We start from the raw sequence: 23404 nt of genomic DNA, 5'->3' as shown, positions 1-23404 counted from the left end.
CAATGAAAACAGACACATTTGGAAAGCAGGTGACGTTTTCTTTTTGCCTCTCACTCACCCTAAATGGGGGAAATCGTGGCAGCGTTAAGACTAATTTGTAGCACACCAAGGAAGGTCCTGACCTCCAGAGTGCTCCAACTTTCAAGATGACAGTTCAGAGTCCGTGTAATTAAAACGGCTGCGATAGAGGCCAACAAGACTCGGGGGAAGGCCGCAGGGAAAGTTTAAGAAAATACAGGTGGACAGCTCCGAACTCCTCTAACATAGTCAACGCCTTTGTGCAACCTCGGCCCCCGTACCCTGCTTTAGCTCCACATGTGTCAGGAGGAATTTTCAGCGGCGCGGACCCTCCAGATGAACTTTTACCCCTTGGTCTCACTTTCAAAACACATACACACGGATAGGGGTGTTCACCTGCGCAGTATGTATACAGACGCCACCCTGCGTTAATGACCAACTGCACTACGGCTATTAGGCTGAGCTGTGTTGTTATGATTTCCACGCATTCACATCAGGGTGTTTTTCAGGCCCGGGTAGGAATGAAGGGCATGCCCCGTTCACTCCTTGCTGCCCCCCACCCTCCGGTAACTCCTGTAATTGAGAAATACAGCTCAAGGTAACATGCCCTGAAGACCTTTGCCTACAGACATGAGGTAATGGTGGGGCTAATTAGGCTGAGGAGACATGGTGGGCGGAAGCTCCTGGCCTGAAGCCCCATTAGTCTACGAAGCAGTCTCCCTATGGTCAAGGGCATTTACCCGGGGATGAGGAAAACAGAGCGGCGGCGCTGGCTGGCTCCTACGGTAAAGCCGTGGTGATGGACTGAGTCACCACATGAAAGGCCGGGCAAAAGCAGGATAGCGGAATGCCGGAGAAAGAGAAACACAGAAAGAAAAGGCTCATTCAGGACTGCGGAAAACGATGAGAAGTCTCAGCAGGAGCCGGTGTCCCCCTTCTTCTTACCTTCTTCTGATCCTCAAGACAATTTGTCTGATGGCAGGACTTATCACATTGAGCCCCATTCAGGATATTGGCCCAGACACTGTAATTTTAACGCAGTAAATCAAAATGATTGCAGCGTATATCGTAACGCGAGACTTTCGCTCTAATGGTTTCCGAAATGCGTCAGGGAGGCGTAGCCGAAACCCCTTTGACATGCCACTGGGCCGCGGGATTTCGGACTTTTCCACAACTTAATCCCGGTTGTCCGTCTGCTCGTCTCGCTCTTCCTCCTCCTTCCTCTGCCCTGCTTGTCTGGCTCTGGCCCTCATCTCCCAAACAATGGGTTCAGTTAATGCGCGGATTTATGGACATGAAAATAAATACATCACAAGGGCAAGAAAGAGACCGATTCATGAGACTTTACGGCAACGTTAATCTCCCGAATCTGAGATAAAAGCCGAACTTCACTTACTATAAATCCTCAAGATTCCTAACTGTTAAACTATTATATTATACGAAAGGGGGATAGACGGAGAGCACGTCTTTGATTTGGTGAGTGTTCATGTCTGAGCTGGGGAAGCCATCGCTTGGCCTCAACTCACATGGCAGCTCACTCTTCAAGAGATGACGGGGAAAGATGAATAGAGAGGACGAGGGATTTGTTATCTTAAATCAGTCAGGGGCTGCCGGCAGACTTTTATACAACTATATGAAGATTTATGAGAGCGTCTCTCTTCTTGCTACTACTTACTGTAGGACGATGCCATTCACTGTTTCGTTTTATTCATCCTATATACACAAACCCACATGTACACACATAGTATTTTTCAGCATTACATCATAACTCAGCTAAAGTACCTTGGCACATGTGGCCGATTCCTCTCGTTATCCATGTCGGGGGAAACCTAATCTGCGAACACGTGTTTCTGTCGTCCCCAGTTGAAAGGGAATAAAGCACGGCATCCGGGCTCAGATCGCTCTGGAGATGGTGTGGGCTCTGAGAGGCACAGGCTGATGACACATCAAGGAACCAAGAAAACAGCATGTCTGTCACTACCTTGGATGACACGGAATCAGGCGCTCATCGTTTGTTACAGGAACAGGTCTTGGGAGAGTCCAGAGAGCGTCACTCCCTTCTCTGGCAACTGGAGAGCTATCAAAACATATCTCGACACCATTGACTCCTCAAGTCAGATGGAGTCAAATAAACACATGAAAACCCTACAGTGGATGAGATAGTAGGTGAAGACAAACTTATTATAATGAGTTGAACCAAGGAATGGAAAATACTCAAAACTAAAATACTGGAGAGGGTAGAATAGCCCCGTTTCCATTCACGTATCGCATTAGAAAAGCTGTATGGAAACAACAAAATTGGATAAAACTCCCTCAATTTTGAAAAAAAAACGTTTTTATACTCACTTGAGGTGTTCTTTTGCCTTTGTCGAAAAAGAGTTGATAAATTGCTAAATGGGATATGGAAACGCCTTTACTGAATAAATTCTGATGTAGTGAACATTTATCTCACATGACTGATCAGCTGTTTCTGCTGTCGGCATCTTCTTGGATATTCCCTTTACGTGCAATTGCTTGTTTTCGTCTCGGGGAAACATGAAACATGGCCACTACTAGCTGACATGAAAGAACAATTCAACTTGCGGAACAGAAACAAATGTCTGAAGACCTCTTCTATGGGTTAGATGCTATCCATGGTGGCCAAACTGACTTTTTGTTTCCAGTTCACAACCTCTACTTCTTCTACACCGTTTACTGGCGGAATACAGCCATGCGTAGCCTATAGCTCCAACTTCTGACCAATTACGTTGTAGCCAAGTTATTCGCTCAAAACCAGTTGATGCAACACCATTTGCACAGCAGTTTGTGAAATAGTCATAAAATTTAGTGTGTTGATTCATGTATATAGACACAAATTTCAAATTTTTTCCGTGATGGTCAACACAAAATCAATTTGTGTGTTATTGTGAACTGGGAAGTATAGCTAGAGAGGGTGGATAGGTCAAAAACACAGGACTTCCTTCCAGGAGACTACTGTTCCTGTCCCGTGTGAAACCACAAGTCAAAGTTGATTTATTTGTAACGCAACTTCCGTACATAAGTTACAGCACTTCCGGTGTTAATTAAACACTATTTGCGACTTTTTCCCGAAACCTATATGTAGTTTGTTGCCTAAGCCTAACCAAGTCTATCTATTCCTATTCGCCTAATTTACATTTCTTTTTTTTTGCAACATTTCAAATGTTTGCTGACAATTGAATGGAACACAACTATTGGCTCCTTCAAGTCTGAGACATACGGGGACACCTTTACCTCATAAGATCCTTGGTTATAAGGTCCCGAGCACTGGTCCGCATTTGGCGTTATAGCGTGAGAGGAAATGGGGTTGATTAACACTCACTTAGAACCTCCAGAATGTCAATGCAGAATGTCCCTGTCCAAGCATCGCCTCAACCGCCGAACTACCCGGAACAATGTAGGGTGGTGTTTGACTTGAAGGGGAAAACCGTCCTCACTCACCTACTCACTCACTCACCTTAGATCAGAGGGCATGATGGGACAGCGCCATGCTCCTGTCCGTACGGCCGGCAGCCTTTGAGTCTCCCCCCCGTCACTCTGTTATCCTAATTAAGAAGAAAGACAGAGTGAAAGAAAGACAAGACGTTGGAATAACTGGTTCCTCCCTTCGGCCTGAGTGAGCGCCGTTACCTCCTCGTGACCTTCCCCGCCCACCGCCTCCTCCTCCACCTCACTGCGTCCTTATCCTCCTTGGCTGTAACCCCCCCCCCCCCCCCCCCCCCCCCCCCCCTTCCCCTGCTCCACACAGCCATCAAACTGGAAAAGAGGAAATGTGAAGTTTAGGCGACCTGATTTAGACCGGTGGGGGATTCTTTTGGAACTTCATCAAGCGAAGGCCTCGTTGAATCCTCCTGTGGGTCTCTGGTTGGAGGCCGGACTTCTCCAGAACCCCCTTTTACCACCCCCGCCGACTCCCTCCATTTCACAGAGCCACTGTTTTCAAAGGTCCAGTGACATCTGAGTTAGTAATTTGGCACACAGCTGGAGCAGGACACTGGGGTTTAATTGGGCTGCACTGCTCTGGTGGTTTCAGCAGTAACTGGATTCAGACCCTTTCCTTCAATCTCCATCCAACAAATCTTCTCTTTAGGAGCTCATACTCCATCTGGATGTAACAACTATGAGTGTTTTTTATGCGCATTTTCAATTTGCGCATGAAGTAGAAAACGCCGGAAATTCGGAAAAGCTCTAAATATCGCTTGGAGATGGAAAATATGGTGTTTCGATAAAAGCAAAATGCAGTGCAACAGAAACAGACTTAATTTATCATGATGTTCATGAAGCATGTGACTTAAACGTCTGCTGAGGTTTCTGTTCCACTGTAGAGACGAAAAACAGACGAAAGCATCAGATCTGTGTGGAGCCAGCCTCCACACAACCTATTCGGTCGCTGTGGCTCATAAACAGCAGTAGGAATGATTTCAGACACACTGGAGGTGAACGACGGACGTGAACAACACGGATGTGTGGCGAGACTTTGAGGTGCGTGAGCTACTGGCCGTCCGCGGTGAGGAAGAAAAAAGTGGTAGATGACGGGATGGTGAGGGACAACGTTGTGTAACGTTAAACGAACATAACGAGGCTGCTGAATGAGCCGACCACCTCACGGTACCGCCAGCTGTACGCGCATCTGTATTCAAAGCGTGTTTGAACAAGTTCTATTTGTAACATTACAATTCTTAACTTTTTATCTTTCTAAATAAACCTGCAAAAACGTAATACATACGTAATACACCTACTATGGATAAATACCTCATAAAACTCCACTTCAAAACACTCAAACTATCCCTTTAAGACAATTACAGGAATACACAAGTTGTGTGAAAATCTGCAGCGACAGATTAATACTTGTTTTTTTTTCAAGAATGCAGTTTAAGGTTGTTTTTCTGACTTTTCATCTTTATATGACGGGTCAGATTGTAGAGGCCAACTGAGCCACCAAGAAGCCAAATAACTATTTAAATTTCATTAATTAAAGGCGACTGCAGTGTGGGGGAAAAGTACTCTGATATTGTCAAAGTCAAATACTCTCATGCGCTGTCGTATGCAAGATGAAAGGTGTCAGCTCTGTTGACTCAACTGTGCACTCCAGAGCGAACCTCTGTGGCGGCAGCTGAAAGATGTGGCTGGAATATTCTTCTCAAAACCGAACAAAGATGGATGTGAATGGCACTGAAGGGCACCAATCCCAGAAACACTGGAACATTTTTCCACCTCACACATCACTGCTCTCCATCTTTTTGCCCGGTTGAATTCATTTCACGCCTCGGAGACACAAGTTTAGTTGGATGTTCTTTAATATAAAACGTAGCAGTTATCAAGAATAATGTCAACAGCATTTTCATTTACAGCAAGAAATTAAAAATATTTTCTGAGAGACTGTACAAATCTGATTCTGATCAATAAAATAGACGGCAGAGGGGTAAGATATGAAGAGGTGAAGAAGTAAAACAATATATAAAAAAGGAATTTAATGTGATACTAAAATGAATAAAAGACTAGGGGGGGTGTTAAAATCCCTTCAAAATGTGTGTTATCATTACTGAACAGCATGAACACTCATATTACCCTTTTTAAAAATGGACAAAAATCAAATATATAAATATTAAGGTAGGTAGAATAAACAAACAAAGAATTTTGGGCAATGCAACCTGAGCTGGACATACAGTTAGTGTACGTGAATAATCCATTCGTACACTATGTAGGCCAATTGTTCAAAAAACAGTTACGGGAATAGTTTGATATTGTGAGAAATGGCTTTCTTGCCAAGAGTTAAATTAGAAAATTGATACCACGCTCATGTTGTCAGGGGTAACTTTGGTTTCTGTTTGTGAACAAGATATACTGCAAGCTTTAAAGGTGCTGCTACACGTATTCTTTAACTTTGGAGAGAGCCAGAGTAGTTGTTTGTCCATGCTTTGTCTGTTTGCTAAGCTAAGCTAATTAGCTTCTGGCTCTGGCTCCATACTTAAAGGGTAACTTCGGTATTTTTCAACCTGGATCCGATTTTCCAATGTTATACGTCTAAGTGCCTGATGGAGACAACAGTTTTGAAATTGGTCCAGTATTGAGTGATAACGCTGCAACCGCCAGCCATGAAACGGGCTGGAATGTAATCGTATCGGGATGGTTCCGTACCGTCAATGTACGTTCACTAAAAAAGTGCTTGTTTTTACCGCTTACGGGTTCAGATTGTGTGTCTGACAACATTATGGAAAGGACACTACAGAGAAATAAAACGTTTTTCTTGATCCGGTCTGTTATTTTGTCTAACCAAGTCTCGCTTAAGAAGAAGTCTCGCTCTGAAATCTCACAAGAGGTGACTTGTTGCCAGAAGACAACGGTGGAAATGTGAGTGAGAGTTGGAGAAAGGAGTGCTGGGAAGAGCAGGTTGTGTTGGATTACAGAGAGCGTAGCTTATTGTTATCTAAAAGATTTTCAATGTCATGGTTGAATATTTAGATGATTTCGACAATGGGGATGAGGCCTAACACTCTCACGAGAATTCAGAACGAGACTTCTCCTTGACTGAGACTTGGTTAGACACAATACCGAACAGACCGGATCAAGAGAAAGGTAAGAAAAAGGTTTAATTTCTCTGTAGGGTCCTTTCCATAATGTTGTCAGACACTTATAATGACAATATGAGCCTTTCATTGGCAAAAACAAGCACTTTTAGGGGACATACATAGAGTGCTCCAGGGATGACGTATTTTTGTAGGCCAACCAAGAAGTTAGCATCAACCTGGGTTCCCTCAACAAAAAGCCAATGGGATTGTTCCATTGGGTTTGAGATTATTGCAGAAAATAAACTCTGTGGTAAATACACGTTTATGGTACTTACACATTTTGTTCAGCAAGATAATCTCCATAAATTAACACCACTTTTATGATTTTTGAAGAGTAAATGCAATCACCTGAAGTAAAATGCTAACATCAAACGAACTACACTACAATCGCATGAGTATACACAACGAGGCTTTAAAGGTGGACGAGTCGGCATGATGACGTTTAGTAGTCTCATTTAGCCACTTGTTAGCAAACGGCTTTTTTAAGACATGTAAAGGATTCAAAATTCACGAGTGTGATATTTACTGTCGTATTTTATGTCGTAGAACAAAACGTTAAAATCTCTTAAGATTGTTTTAACCACAGACCTTATTTCAGGCATCTAATTTAAAACCCATTCAAAAAACCCATTGACTTCCAGACGAGGGAAGCCAAAGTGCTAAAATGCTAACTCATCTCCTGGTTTTAGGACTCATTCCTGCAGCTCTTTATTGACAGTGCGCTATAAGCGCCCCTTCCGGTGGACCATCATGGGATCTTATTTCGGAAAAAATATGAACGGTAGTCAACGGTGAGGGACAAATCATTTTTTGATACAGTTTGAATTGCGCCATGATTCACACATATGATGTTTGCCAATTTAAAAGATAATTTTGCAAGTGAAAAAAAATCAGTTTGTTGCAAAACCGTTGAAGTAACAAACTGTGAAAATACCTGATTAGAAAGACGACACAGCCAAAAGTCGTGTAAGGTCATGACGTCTCTCTCTCTGAAGCTACGATGCCTGTGTGCTTCCTACTGGGATGTACTCACAGCAGCAATGGGTCTTGTTTGTTTTTTTGCTTCCCGGTCGGGCTGTCCCTAATGCCATTTTTTGGGCTTCGAAGCTTCGGTGAGAAATATTAAAAGGTATTCGAAGCTTCACGGCGCAGCAGGCTGACATATTCTTTTGTCTGTCCCCATCTCCCCCGTTTCAATAATAATTAATGTTGAATATGAATAATGAATATTGTTTGGGTTTTTTCCTTATTTCATGGGCTATTTGGGGATTTATACTTCAAAAAAAAATAAAATAAAAATAAGCATTCAAATACTGATTTGGATGTCGATTACCATGGCAACAGTCGAAGCTTTGAAGCTTCGAAGTATTCGGGTCAGCCCTACTTCTCGGCTGAAAAAAAGACCAGGAGTCGCTGCATAAAACACATCAGGTAAGATAACGTTTCATTTGTGCGTGGTCATAGCTAAGTTAGCTAGCTAGCTAGTGTTGGTGATGTATATTGTGCGGACGAGAGATGTAGTTCACTGAGCGGTTTCACACAAACTAAATGATACAATGACAAACTGCGACTTTCTTGACTTGCAAAATGATGTTCTAAATTGACAAACATCATATGTGTGATTCATCTTCTCATCGTAGACTACCGTACAATTTTTTTCCGAAATAAGGTCCCATGGGTTCCACTGGAAGGTGCGGGACTTTTCCTCTCTATTGCCCGGAAGGATTACAATACCAAGGCCTATTGAAGGAGGCTGGATCACGCGTCATATCTTTGGGAGTATAACACATGTGCAGAGAAATCTGGTCTGCCCTCGCCGAAATTGAGACTATCGCATCGCATAACCGCAGCTTACACTGCGCATGTGGTATACCCCATACCCCAAGACCTCCTTCCATTGATCTTGTACAATACATCCTGTTTTGCGACTGCCGTCTGCTGCGTTCTCGCTCAATACTGGACCAATATTAAAAATTATTGTCCACATTAGTCACTTTGACGTGTAACATGGGAAAATAGAGTCCTTTTGAAAAATACCAAAGTTGCCCTTTAAGTATGGAGCCAGAGCCAGAAGCGAATTAGCTTAGCTTTGCATACAGACAAAGCATGGGCAAACAACTACTCTGACTCTCTCCGAAGTTAAAAAAAATATGTGTAGCAGCACCTTTAAAGCTCATATCTTGTTCACAATCAGAAACAACAAGTTCATAAAATCCCAACTTTCGAGGGGCTGCATGTTTCTGAACTTTGGACAGCCTTTATGCTGAGCTAAACTAAGCTAAGATAATAGCCTCTTGGCTCGAAGTCTGTAAATAAAAGTGGTATCGACCTTCTCATCTCACTCTCAGCAAGAAAGCAATTAAGAGGACAACTATTCCTTTAAAATGTAAAATATTGCTCTTCATCAGTTTTTCACTACAGTAGCAGCAGAGAACTGAGGAGCTACCAGGACTGGGACATTGTTAATGATAATAATACAGCCAGGATTAATGACTAGCTAGCTGCTTTGAAAATCAGTTAGAAGTTAAAAAAAAAAAGAAAAGTACTAGTTAGACTGGGAATAGGAGACTCAAATTAGCAATGTACTCGTAATGCTCATAAAGTCAGGGGCAGCTACTTAGCATTTCTCAAAGTTAAAACCCTGGAAGGGACCTTCTATTAGCAGCCTCGCTGAAGCCATTTTTATGTGAAATCAAAATAAGGACTCCACCCTAATAAAACACAATTGTGACCATTTTCTTCGAGCACAGAGCCAAACGTGTCCAGTTCTGGGACTCGAAATGGCAAAGCTGTTATGCTGGGAACCTTCACATGAAGGGTGGCTTTTCAGAAAATGCTCCTAAATGGAACATATAACACCTAAATAAAATGGCTCTGTATGTGCTTTGTAGGGGGAAAACTAGACTAGGGTGATGAAATCAAAACACTTGACTGAAAGAAGAGACGTCTCTGGTGTACTCTGTCAGGCTACGGTTGAGATCTTTAAAAGTCGAGATATGTATATAAAAAGGTATGCAAAAAAATCAACCGGAGGATATTAGAAAATATATTAATTTCTCTTAAATAAAATTACACTTACTGCCCTTTTCTTGAGAGTGTACCTGACAATGTTTTGTTTGGAGAAACAGTCATGGAAGCATTATAGAAGCACAGAAATATAGTAAGACAGAGGGGAAATGTTCTTTCCTCCCCCCCTCAGTGTTCTTTTACAGACATATGCATGTCCTCCAAGTAGAAATATGTCAATCCCTTTGGTTTCTAATGGTCTAAATGTTATAAACACGCTAAAGACGGAGTCCTAGCTGGCACGGTTGCTGATGTGCTGGCGGGACTGCTGGTGCTGTGATGGTCCAAGCTCGTTCCACATTCTGGTTTGGACCAAGGAGCTCCAGCTCGTGTCACCAGACTGAGACACAGATCACCGTCCAAGAGGCCCATATTCTGGACAGACGCCCTCAGCCTCAGCCTCAGCCACGTCAGATCTGGTCAGACCTGGAGATCCACATCCAGACCACAGCTGAGGTCTAAATCCAACCGGATTTCAGGCTTATTTTTAGCTCTGTGCAGCGCAGGTATGGCGACGCAGCAGTCGTGTTTTATTCCCGTTATCCCCCCCCTCCCCAACAACACCAGCTACAGCAGACATAGAAAAGATAAAAAACCTGCATATTTTCGTCAAAGCCCTTCCCTTTTCTCCTCGTACAGTCTGTGTGGATCTCAGGAGTGAGTCCAGCTGACTGGAACCCAGTGAGTCTCCGTCTCCACTTTCTTCAGCGCCAACCGCAGCTCGCTGAAGGCCGCCGAGAGGTCGTCGTTGACTATGACCTTCTCGAACAGGTGGCCGTGCTGAGTCTCCAGCGTCTGGGCCGTTTTCACCATCTCCTGGAAGTCCTCCTCCTGTAGCGAGATTGTGTGAGAGCAGAGAGAAGAGGTGAAAAAGGCAACAAACCAAAGGAAAAACAGCTCATTTGAGGGCGCCTATCTGCTGCGAAGGGAAAACACCGGCCGCAGTAAACAAGAGGGGAGATAAATTCACACAAATTGCATGGCCTTGAACACGCAAATAAACATAAAGTGGTGCCGTATGGAGCCCTTTATAACCTCCGAAAGACATGGTACCCACACATGATCCTCGGCACCGACCACGCACTAAAACCTCCTCACGCAACGACCTGACCTCAAGGAATTTTCATCATTTCCTCACACGGTTGTCCAATTCACAAAGAAAATAAAATATCCTCAAAATAAGCAAGAGGGCAAAAACATAACCATCGTTTCCAAAAGACAGACATGTAAAACATACATCATTGCCGGTCTGGATTTTATATGCGCGATGGGCAAATGACAGCTTGTGGTGATGCCGTTCCACTGTCAGGACTGAGAGCTCAGACCGTGTGAACCTTCTGTACAGACTGCTACAGTACATCTACTGCTTCAGGTCTGAGGACATTTCTGGAAAGCAGAGGTGCTCGGGAGGCAATAATCTTACGGTTTCAAGTGTACCTGAAGGGGTCACATGACTTTGAGCCAGACACAAACCATGAATCTGATGACTTTAGACTATCTAATTAATCAAAAAGCAACTAAACTCTTGACTTCATTTGAAGTTCAGCATAGTTCAATAACACGAGGCACACCTCATCAGGTGGCAACACTGTTCTTCAATAAAGTCCCAATTGAATTGGATTTTAATTTGCTAAACCTGGACTGAAGCTGGACTGACAGACTGACACTGTCAAGTGCCCCTAGCATGGTTAGAAACCTATTGTCAATCAATATGAAGTAAAACAAAATAACTGCCTGTATATAATATCCCATCTTGGATGACTAAAGCTACAGATATAGCTACTAGTAGATAAGGCTTCAGAAACATTGCCTTACACATACTGACTTGCTCGATTGATTTTTTTATTGACTTTAAGTCATGAATATACTTACATTACTTAGGCAGGGTGTTGTACTAATGTGTGGATTTTGTGCTTGAGTAGGCAATGGCTGTTAAATTATGATTTGCTAATTCAGTGGGTGAATTAATGAGCTAGTGCACAACATATTATGGGCAATGGTAAACTTTGCTGCACTTTAGGTAGTGAGAAAGACATCCATTTAAAAAGGATGCGTGCCTCATCAGCACAACATGAGGGAGCTGCATGAACTCATTGCATGCGGACATGGGGTTTAAACAGGGGTCCTCCAAGGGGATGAAGAGTTTTCCAGGTCAATATGCAAATCAGCCGTCCAGTGTAAAGAATAAAACCACGTGCTAACTGTGAGGGCTAGCTAAATAAAATATTTTTATCAGGGTGGGAGTAAATATTGCCTATCTGGGGCTCCTGTATTCATAGATAGAGCATGCTGAAACAAGCCAGGTATCTCTCCATGGTGGTCCCTGAGGCTTACAGCTGGTGTGGGTCCTGGCCGATCCCGGCCTCAGTGCAACAGCACGGCTAAAGTGGCCGCACTGATTTAGCCTCGTGTTTTTACTGGGAACACTCAACTTTAGATTTCTGGACAGATATGGTTTTATAGCGGACCCCTTTGCCAAACATACAATTATAAATACACACAGATGCACATTCATGCACAGAACTCACATATGCACCCATACCCACAAAACAGGCTGTGTGTGTGCACACAATGTGTACGCACATAAACACAGCCTCGTTAAAGTTCCATCCAGTTTTTTAGAGACGCTCCTTCCAGCCAGGAGTTGCTTCAGAAATGTTTCTGGTGGTTTTCCGCTTCGTAATGGATTAGCTGCGCAGCTACATATAAACACTCACTCGCTGTGGCACTCAGCTACAGCCCTGTCTGTTGTTTTTTGCCCGGCTGTCTCTCATGTATCTACCCTACAAAAAAAACGACCCACGCCATCTTACATTCTATAGACCCCTTTTCTGTTAGTAAACATGATGGCGTATTTTGTGGGCGGAGCATATAGTGGAGGCAGAATAATTCTTTTGGTGCCTTCAAATGGGGTCGCATTTACCATGTTCACGAGGAGAAACCATATGAATGTCCCCCTCTTGTGGTACTCATGACCTCGTAAGTGGAACGTTTCTGAAAGCACAGAGTTCACGACTTGTGAAGTGTTTGTTGACGTTGTCAGAAAAGGCGAAAGCCATGGAAGTTCCATTTTTGGCACATAATAAGTTAATATATTGTAATTTTAGTAATATATTGTTTTTATTCGTAATTTTAAAATAGGTCTGAGGAAAATGCCTCATCTTTTTCCTCTGTCATTATGTTTTTGCATTTCCTGAATTATGTTACCTACTTATTAGCTTGCTTTATTGTTAGCCTCTGTGGCTTCTAGACGCCAACGGTAATATTGACGTTGCTTAGCAGCGGTGTTCTCACGACTTAACCACTTGAATGCCAAGCATATTGTGTACACGACATGAGCTCGCGAGTTTCATTTGAAGGCACCATATGAACATGTTAGTTAACGCTGGCTGGCAGGTTTTGTTGGCTTGTTTTTTTTTTTAAACAATGGCTGAAGAAAATACTTGCTTCACTCAATATGTACCATCACTCACTCTCCGGGACCACGAGTGTTAGTTGAGAAAGTTAACAGCAACCAATGTGACCAGATTAGCCGACCCTTACACCGCTGGCAGATTAATTTTACTTTGGGAGGAGATGGCGACTAACTGTAGCCGTGAGTCATTGGCTGCGGTTAGTAGAAGGCCAAACTATTAGCACCATTTTCTCTCCATCTCTGAAACGCTTCACTAATATTAGACAATTCTCTTTTTGACTGACTTCACTGAAGGATAGAATCACAGTTTCTCATCTCAAATGTATATGATATCGTTTTTGGCACCCAACAACACAGCAAGATGACATTTTAGATGAGGCGCTTCGTGTTTGCCTCCAGTCTTTCCTTTTTTTTCACCTCCAGCTAACACCGTGACGTAATCATGACGTTGGCTGTAATAGGGTCTATTGTCTTTTGCGAGAAACACACGATGGTTTTATCAGCCCATGTCTTGGAGGATGACAGGAAGAGGACGGCTCAAGGATGGCCGAAGGTTTGTTGGCCTGTAGAGAACTATATTCTCTGTCATCTGGACTGAAGCCCCCGCAGGTCTTCTACTGTTGGACCGGGACTCAGATGACCATGGCGTCCAATGCCAGGAAGACAACACCTCTTAACCCGGGAGAATGTGCGCTGTTTTGTGTGTGTGTGTGTGTGTGTGTGTGTGTAATGTTTCCATGTCCACCAGCGAGCCTCTGCGTCTGTCTCTAGTTAAACCATTCCAGGTAAAAGAACATTAATCACAGCAGGACGCCCCTTTAAGGGACAGCGAGCTGGGTGAAGGGATGGAAAGAGAATCAAAAAAACAGAGGAAGAAAATAATAAGATAGATGTAGGATGAAAGAAAAGGGGGCAGAGAGACGGATATAATGAAGGTAAAAGAGGCTAATGGAAAGCTGGGCAAGTAGTGAGTGAGTGGATATTCTTTGGCGTCCACTGATCCGTGCTGGATCGCTCTCCTCGAGAGGGCAGTTTGAGCTGATGCCACTTCTGGAGGGCCAAACTCGAGAAGAAAAGCACCGAGGACTCATTTATCCCCACTGCCATTAGATTGCTTAATTTCCACATGAAATGATGTAGCGTCTTGTGCCTGTTTAAGCACTTTGTTCTAGATAAATGGCCGTTTTCATTGCACAATATGAGGCTCTCAGTTTGGGTTTAACCGCTGATGTTTGTCCACGCTGCATACACCGCAGATTTCTATCCATGTCATGTTTTTACGACTTGTATTTTTTACGGTTTTCTTTATTGTATTTATTATATTCGTGATTTTTCCGTGTCTGTTTTACTGTAAATTCTGTCTAGAGAGGAAAATGCGCCTTATGGGACTATAAACCTTTTCAGCACTTCAGTGGCACAAATCAGCATGTGTCAGCCTCAGGTATCATCTTTAAAAACACACACACCGCACTACGTTCTCAGTGGGAAACCTGCTTTATTGATCCCAATAAAACTTATAAAGCTTGTCCTCTCTTTTTAAAGAGGACCTATCATGCTTTTCAGGTTCATACTTGTATTTTGGGTTTCTACTAGAACATGTTTACATGCTTTAATGTTCAAAAAACTCTGTTTGAGCTCCCTTCCTCCCTCCCAAAAAGCCTAGCCTGCTCTGATTGGTCAGCTGGCCCACTCTGTTGTGATTGGTCAACCGAACCAAACTCTTCAGACTCTGTTCCAGCTTCACTCTAACTAGCTTTGTTTGAAAGCGTGCCAAACTATCCACTAGGCAAGTATTATGCAAATGTGTTACTTGGTGACATCACCATGTTACTGAAGAAAAGGCGGGACTTCAAGCAAAATGTTTCAGGCAGTTCAGGAGCAGTGTTTCTGAGGGGGAAAGTAAGGAGGCTTTCACATCAGGGACCCGGACCCGGATCCGAGTACACTTGACTCCAGAGTCCAGTTTGTTTGATTAGTGTGAACGCTCCGTACCGTACTCGGGCACGGTTTGTCAATCCGTACTCCACTTGAAAAGGTGGTCTGGAGTACGGAGTACTCAGGTACGGTTCGCATCAGGTGTGAAAGCCAACAGTACCGAAAACACGGAAGTGGACTGCTATTTAACGTGAGTAACGTTAGCAGTCAGAGATATTAGTTTATGTGTAGTATATGAAAACGCCCTTTGGCGTGGACTTTGGGCTTTGTAACTTTGCAGACCTTTCACATGCACAACAAACCGTATAATTTACTAAAGGAAAGGGAAAAAGCTCAAAAGCATAATAAGTCCTCTTTAAATAAACATCAAAAACCAGGCAGATCTTTACTAATTAGTTTTAAATGGTTGTGGTAACTTCGGATAATGTGCCACCACGTTGCAGCCTGAATCATGCATTGCATCAGCCTGTTTTTGGTTGTTTCTGCATCACGCTTCAGCTCCTTCTTCGAAAAGCTACCCTGAATCATCTCCAGCTCAAACAATGGGGCCAAAGTCAGACTGCTCTGCTGAAACAATGAGACGACTGTTCCTCAGCCTTTATCATTAAAGCAGACCTGTCTCTGCGAGAGAGAAATACAGCTGGCGGTGGATAGAATACGTCTGAGACGACTCGCCCGACAACAGCTTCTCTTTCACAGCCTTTAATAGCTAACCTGAGGTGGCTTACGTTCCTGTCAGTGTACATGAACATTTACACAGAACCTGGTTTGTTACCTGGCTGAAATATGCCTCCTTGTCACGCAGTTTTATAGAGGTATATTTGTATTACTTCAGAGAATAGCAGAAGCTAATAAAGGGACAGTGAGTAATAACAGCTACAGCATGGGTTGTTAGTAATCATCCTGTTTCTGACAACTAAAGCTCATTGTTCTCAGGACCCCTGCTGGGAAATGAGGAGCAGACGGGAGGCGAAATGATATTTCACTGCGTGACTAATGCAGGCTGACTTTGTGTCTGTATCAAGGTTTTAAAAGTTTGACAGTGAAGTAAAATATGTACGGGATGTTCTGTGAGCGAGCTGCATGCTGTACAGCATGTGTGCTGTAGCAGCACCTGGATTTCTTTACTGATAGCAGCACCTGAGCAGAGCCAACACACTCAAGAGGGAGGATGACTCTCTCTTACTGACTCGCCAATATGACTTTAGTTAAAAACAGGAGATTCTTAGTGTAATAATAAGATGGTGATAAGATGGAGAAGATATAATTCTACTCAATAAGGGTTTGAGGGTAGCATTGTGGTTCAACTTGTTAGGGTTGCCACTATAGACTGTATATAAGAAGTGGATGTAGTCACTGTGACATCGCCCATTTGTTAGTGGACTACCGTTTTGAAGCCTCGAGTTTGGCATTTTGGCTGTTGCCATCTTGTTTTTTTGCAACCCGAGGTGACATGAGAGGGTGGAGCTAAGTACAACTGAGCCACTGAATAAGACGTTTTTGGTGAAAAAAACAACAATTACAATTAACTTTCATGAACTGAAATTACACTGTGAAAGTGTTAAAGTTGTAAGACAAAAACGCGGACAACTCCCAGACCGGACAGCACTGTGATAATGACCTTTCAATCACAAGGTAGCCACGCCCTAAAGCATTCCCTTCTTTATGGTCTATTTGACTCTAAATGGAACAATAATTTACTAAATGAACATCATGCTGTATTGAAGAAGACTTGAAACTAGAGATTGAGACCATAAACTCATGTTTACAATGTTTACTGAGGTAATAAATCAAGTGACAAGTAGGTTCATTATCTCATAGACTTCTATACAATCAGACTTCTTTTAGCAACCAGAGGAGTCGCCCCCTGCTGGCTATTAGAAAGAATGCAAGTTTAAGGTACTTTAGTATTGGCTTCACTTCACTTCACTCAGACCAGGAGGTAGCCCACTGGTTGCCACGCAGGTTTTAGTGTCTAATGATGGTCTGGATTGGGTCTCTTTTTTTCAAAATGATTTCCTGAAAATCAGGTTTGGGTTTCCCATGGGTCCAAAATTTGACGAGACTGCCAGGATAGGCTGACACCTTCCCCACTCAGCCACCTATGGGCAGATGCATTTATTTACAATAAATATATGAATGGGTCATTCTCAGCTGCATGTATTTGAACTTTGCCAAGACTATCCCATCATGCTCCTTGCGAGGGTTTTTCTGCTTCCCATAGAAAATGAAGACTAAGACTAAGTTTAGTCATGAAAGGCGTCTTGATTTGACAGAATGAGACGAAAGGCAGGAATGTTCAAAACTTTGTGGTGACTTTAATAGTTTTTTCGTGCAACACGAGGGCTCCACTGAAGAGGCAATGTTTTTCGGGAGGTTTTTTGGGGAAGTCCCGATTTCATTAGGGCTTTAAGATGTTAACCATCCTGACAGTAATGAAAAGTAAAACGTTAAATGGTTGTGACTATGCTACTCGGTTATGGCAACCTATTGTTTTGTTTTTCAGGAGAAGATTTATTTATTTCACGTGATAAGATTTAGTGTCTAAAATCTTAATTTACATGCAAGTCATTTATTATTCAATAAGACTTGCAGGTTTTCTGCTTATGTCAACTAAGTTTGTAAACTTTAAGTGCAACAGATTGGTTGACATTTTTGTCTAGGGGTGGGGGCTGAAGGACAGTGGAAGGGAAAGTAAGCAGGAGGTGTGAAGTACTAAAATGAGTAAAAATGATGGTAAATGTAAAATTTCAGTTGTCTGCCTATGTTATTTGCATATGTTTTCAATAAAGAAAAATATATATAACATAAATTAAACTCCAGCTGGAAGAGGCGTCACTCTTTTCCCACCATGTTGGATTTACACCTGCAGAGCCTAGCTCACCCTCTCCACTGTTCCCTTCTTGCATCATGGTGCTAGTTTGTCTCTGTCTCTCTGACAGCCCCGTCTCTTCCTCAGTTCCCTCTCCCTCCTTATGGTGTCCCATCAGGCCATCCGTGGTGTGTTTGCTGACCGAAATCTTGGCCTTAGCGCTGCCTGTGGCGAGCGAGACACGCGCTCGCCGCATGCAGCGATGGGGCTGGGAAAACCATCATCCACCCTCACCCTGCCTTGCTCCCCCCATCCGGCGGCTTCACAGCAGCACCGAACACCGGCTAATTGGTTTCATCTGCGTCGGGCCGGGATAAAGGTGTGTAAGGGATGACCTCATCACTCACTCACACACACACACATACATACTGTACACAAAGTGTGCAGATAGTGTTTCTGTTATTTCTTCTTGCTGCTAATCTGTTGTGTGTCTCTACAGTATAACACCATCGCATCATAGGACTGTGTGTTCAGCGTGTTCCCAAGCTGCACTCTTTAGTGGACAGGGACAAAAAAATAAAAAGGGCACCAGCTGCATGCGCTGTGGCACCAGTGTACAGAAAGTTTTCTAGCCTGTAAGGCAGCCTATATGCCACTGGATCATGTTTTCTCCATTTTAAGGCCACCCTAGTAGGCAACTTATCAATTTTTATTCATTTAAAGGCAACCAATAGTGCTATGCATATCGTTTTCTCCACTTAAAGGGTACCCTAGAGGGTACTTTATCATGTTTTATCTACCATAGGGGCATCCTAGAGGGCACTTCATACTGTTTTCTCTACTGGAAGGGCACCCTAGGGTACTTTATCTCGTTTTCTCCATGGGAAGGACACCCTAAAGGGCACTTTATCATGTTTTATCTACCATAGGGGCACCCTATAGGGCACTTTATACCGTTTTCTCCACTGGAAGGGCATCCTAGAAGGCACTTTATACCGTTTTCTCCACTGGAAGGGCATCCTAGAGGGCACTTTATCATGTTTTATCTACCATAGGGGAACCCTAGAGGACACTTTATACCGTTTTCTCCACTGGAAGGGCATCCTAGAGGCACTTTATACCGTTTTCTCCACTGAAAGGGCATCCTAGAAGGCACTTTATACCATTTTCTCCACTGGAAGGGCATCCTAGAGGGCACTTTATACCGTTTTCTCCACTGGAAGGACACCCTAGACAGCACTTTATCATGTTTTATCTACCATAGGGGCATCCAAGAGGGCACTTTTTCTGCGTTTCTTTCGAACCTGGAGGCACCAAGGGGGGGCGGTCGCCACTGAGTCCACCAGTGAGTCATTGCATGTTTACAATTTTTGAAGACTAAACTTCATCAATAACTCAATTTTAAAATTAGATTGTGGTGGGATCCCCATGTGTGTCTGTTGTAAATTTGCTCCCTGGCAGTATGTTAAATATCCCCATTTATCCTTACTTAACGTATATCCTATAAGCTGTATCCTGTTATTTTCTGCCGTAGTGATCCAATTTCCTCACAAGGGGTCATTAAACTTTCATTTAACTTAATCTCATCTGAACAGCATTTACAAATATCATCCAGTTTGGGGCTCCTCACTGAAAAGTATATCAAATTGATTCCCTGTGATTGTCAAAATCAAGGCAAACCTGACCCATCTGGTACTTCAAGCTCTTTAAACAACATATTACGTTGATCGATGTCTGAATCAGCGTGAGAAACAAACGTTCTCCTCATGTTCACTCTTACCGTGAATGGCTTGGCAGATCCCTTGTCGTCCTTGCCCGATATGATTTTGGCGTTCTCTCTGGTCTCCCTCAATCTCTCGATCGTAGGCGGCTTCACCAACACGACGAAGGGTTTAAACTCTGCCGTCCGCAGGTGCTTTATGGTCTGAACACAGGAAAAAGGAAAAGAAATATCAATGTAAAGGCAAAGGAGGAGTGTGGGGTCGAGCAACAAGAGGGGAGGACAAAACTAAGGGGATGCACATGTCAGGGGTAATGAGATGATTAAAGGAAGGTTATTCGAATCAATCTGGGAAAGAAAAATGACTGTTTGGCTAACTGGTCACATCTCATGACAGCTGGTTGCTGCTTTTTAAAGGAGAGATTGGCAACTAGTGGTTGAATGTATGGGTGGATAAAACTAACAGCAGGCCTCTGGTTGTGTAGCGCATGTGGTTCTTTTAGAAGACAGTGTACACATTTCTGCCCTGCCTTCTTGTCTCTTATTTCTGGTGACAATTGCATGACACGACACCAGCAATCTGGTTCTGGAGAGGTAGAAGAGAGGTCAGAGCTGGTTAGCGGTGGCGTCAGGCAGCCTTCATGGCTCTGGCACCGCGATCAGGGCCTCCCACTGTTCTAATAGGCGTATAATCCCAACCCACAACTGATAGGAGGAAGATGGAGAAAACGCCAAAAGGAGGGGCAGGAGAAGAAGAACCACTGGGAAGCATTCATCTCAGCTCTCATCGGCCGCTCACCGAGTCAGCATGGGAGCAATAACATGCTCTGCCACTGCCACTGATCTGATCCATGAGTCATGTTGGAGAACGGGCTCAGAGTCGAGGTAGGGGGGGATGACTCGTGGCTTACACAACACCACAAATGTATGCCAAAAGCAAAAAAAAAAAAGCGCATACATATTGTACATGAGCTTGCACAGGCTCTTTCTTACAAACTTTAGCCGAGGGCTGTGGGGCTGACGCTCATTGCAGCTCGGGCCCTGCCAGGCTAATCTATTTAATGGTGCATTTGTGCCCGCCATTATCCAAACAAAGAGAGGGGAGCTGGCGGGGCAGAGGCTCGATGACACAGGCCCTTCCCTGGACCAATCATGCTCAGGCGGCTCAACGACAAGCCGGCCATTTGCGTAGGGTCCGATCGCCACCACCCAAGACACATAAGCCAAAGAGGAAATCTTCAAATAGAGGAAATTAGCGGTAATTGCCCCCTCGAAATGCCCCCTTTAAAAACCCACTTTGGTAACCTAGTAAGCAGCCAAGGCCTCTGGAAAGCCAGGGATAAGATGAGATCTGCTTATGAAGTAGGTAGGGGCAGAGGTGCCAAAGGGCTAAAAATACAGCGACGTGAGGGGGTGGGGGGATGGCGAGATGGAGAGGAAGTATACGTGCCAAACCTCCCAATTTTCTCTCGTTTTTATTTGCCCTCTCCCATAGGGATGTACCGATCCGATTTTTTCAGTCCCGTTACCGATACCGATACCTGGGCTTTGGGTATCGGCCGATACCGAGTACGGATCCGATACCAGTGTTTAATTAATAAGCTGTATGCCTCACTGTGAGGAAGTGACTGGGATCATTCTTTATCTGTAACGCAACCATTCCTATTCTCTCTTTGTAAAACGAGATGTAGCAAATAAATACATAGATATAAATTTACTAAACTGTTCTTTATTATTAAAATAATAAATCGTACACCAGCAACTTGCTAAAAAATCTTAAAATTTAACAGGAATTACTATTCAAGTGTAAAATTATGATTACTGGCAGAAGAGAGCTGCTCGCGACACTACTCGGTTTGAGCATTGCTCGCTGCACTTCACAACGTGCAGCGCCCGAAGCTGGGCTTTTGCTCGACACAGTGAAAAGCCGGCGTGGTGTGGTGCAAGCCATTTGAAATAATAGGGATGTGTATCGACAAGAATCTGGTGATACGATACGTATCACGATACAGGGGTTGCGTTTTAATGTATTGCGATACCATAAGGAAGGCGATATATTGCATTTTTTGTAAATCAAATTTTAGTATAACTGTCATAGTTTAAAGAACACACCACCATATGAATAAAATCTGAGTAAAAAAAGAGTTTACTTTTTTTATTCAATCAGAACTTTGGGATCTAAATTAGCATTTATCACAGTCCCTGTAACATCCAACATCATAGCACTACTTTGAGAGAGTACATCTATTTGCAAAAGAAATAAAGTATTGAAGTATTGAGTTAATTTTTGCATGTAAATTATTAATTAAAAATCAATACTGTGTTTTTGAGAATCGATACAGCATTTGATTTTTTCAATATTTTCTTACACCCTTAGGAAATAATGGGTTTCAGACAGCAGTGGTGCCGTTGTCGGGTTGTGTCTGAAAGGACCTTCAGTGAGTGAGAGACGGAGAGAGAAATGGAGAGTACTAAGAGAAATAAATACTTGTGCAGAGGCAAAAAATAAATGAATGAATAAATAAAAATGTATGAATTAGTTCACGCCAGAGGGCTGAATCATTCAGTTTTCTTTCCTGAGAATTAGTAAAGCAAAATGAAAAGTATTTAAGATTAAAAATGCTGTTGCAGTGTAGCTACTTATCATTCTCTTCACTCCCTATTTTTTAGGTCTCAAGTAAGTAAGTATAATACTGTAAGTATGAGAGGAAGGGTTTGTGTCACTCACATGAGGCTGGACGTCCAATAGGCACACTTTGTTCTTGGAGAGGACGGAGCGTATCGAGTCTAGACTCGTCCCGTAGTAATTCCCTTTGTACTCGCCATACTCGATGAACCTGAGAGGTGACGTGGAAAGAGATGGAAAGAGATGAGGAGATTGTTCAGCAAGAAAACACCATTTTCTTTGCGTGTGCAGGGATTAGCGTCTAACGGAACACTAATGTCCCCCGGGGAGCGACATTAGAATCTCGTCCTAATCTGGCCGACTGTGTCAGCACACTCCTGAGATTCATCGGAGAAATAATGATATATAAAAACCCTACAAATCCACAGAGACAGGAGGATTACTCTTTAGACCGCTGACAGATCTGATAGCAGAATTTAAAAACCAGACGTTCTGGCCCAGCGCGTTTTTATATAATCTCAACCCTCTCTCAATCAGTAACACCTGTTTGTTCCAGAAAGACCACAAAGCCCCCTGAACGCCAAAACCTTCCCTCCTTTAATCCAGCAAGCAAACAAATACTTCTCCATCAGATAATCTTCCCCGCTTTCACACCAATCAGCTGTCATGAGAGTAGAAACCGCCGGCGTATTTTTAGCTGAAAACAAGGAGGGAGCGAGGAGAGTAACAACGTGGAAAGAATCTGAAGCTAATAGGACTGTGTGGTATGCTTCCAGTCTGCTCATGACGAGCGTCGGGCAGCATGACTGCCACGGTGTGACTGTGACTGGATGCCATGTAAAAAGAAAGCTTTATGGTAATTGCCCATGTAAGAACTCAGCTTGTTTTTTTTTTTAAAGAAAAAGGAGGATTAAGTCTCTAAGAAACCTCATATTCGGTTATGGGAAATTCATTTAAGAGCTTACAGTAGCCTGCATTTAAAAACTCACACCGTTTTGTCGTCAGAGGTAGGAAAGGTATATAGATTAGAGTAAGGCGTGCCAGTGGAGGTTATAGAGAGTATGAATTGTTGCCATTTTGACACAGAACAGGGCTTCCCTTGGGAAAGTTGTTCTAGCTAAACACACGTTGTTGTCGACCCTTTTTTTATTCCGCAATTGTTTCTGCTGCATGCGATGAGGCATAACGCAAACAAGTTCATCTCACTCCTCGTTTGCTACCTTGT

At 43.3% G+C, this 23404-nt stretch overlaps 1 protein-coding gene across 3 annotated transcripts in view; it reads right to left on the bottom strand.

Annotated features, from left to right (window-relative positions):
• Positions 1-8185: 8185 nt before the first annotated feature.
• The window catches only part of mpp7a (membrane protein, palmitoylated 7a (MAGUK p55 subfamily member 7)), a 163878-nt gene continuing 148659 nt past the window's right edge, over positions 8186-23404 (bottom strand). For all 3 annotated transcript variants that reach the window (XM_037756946.1, XM_037756947.1, XM_037756948.1), the window contains 3 exons: positions 22282-22390; positions 19614-19757; positions 8186-10502 (listed from right to left, as the gene is read on the bottom strand). In XM_037756946.1, coding sequence (XP_037612874.1) covers positions 10323-10502; positions 19614-19757; positions 22282-22390 — 433 coding nt within the window. In that variant the 3' untranslated portion in view covers positions 8186-10322. The remainder of the gene's footprint in view (positions 10503-19613; positions 19758-22281; positions 22391-23404) is intronic.

The sequence above is a fragment of the Sebastes umbrosus genome, chromosome 21 (genome assembly GCF_015220745.1).
Source record: "Sebastes umbrosus isolate fSebUmb1 chromosome 21, fSebUmb1.pri, whole genome shotgun sequence".
Taxonomy (NCBI): Eukaryota; Metazoa; Chordata; class Actinopteri; order Perciformes; family Sebastidae; genus Sebastes; species Sebastes umbrosus.
The sequence above is the reverse complement of the archived record's forward strand: the minus strand, read 5'-3'. Positions and strand labels throughout refer to the sequence as shown.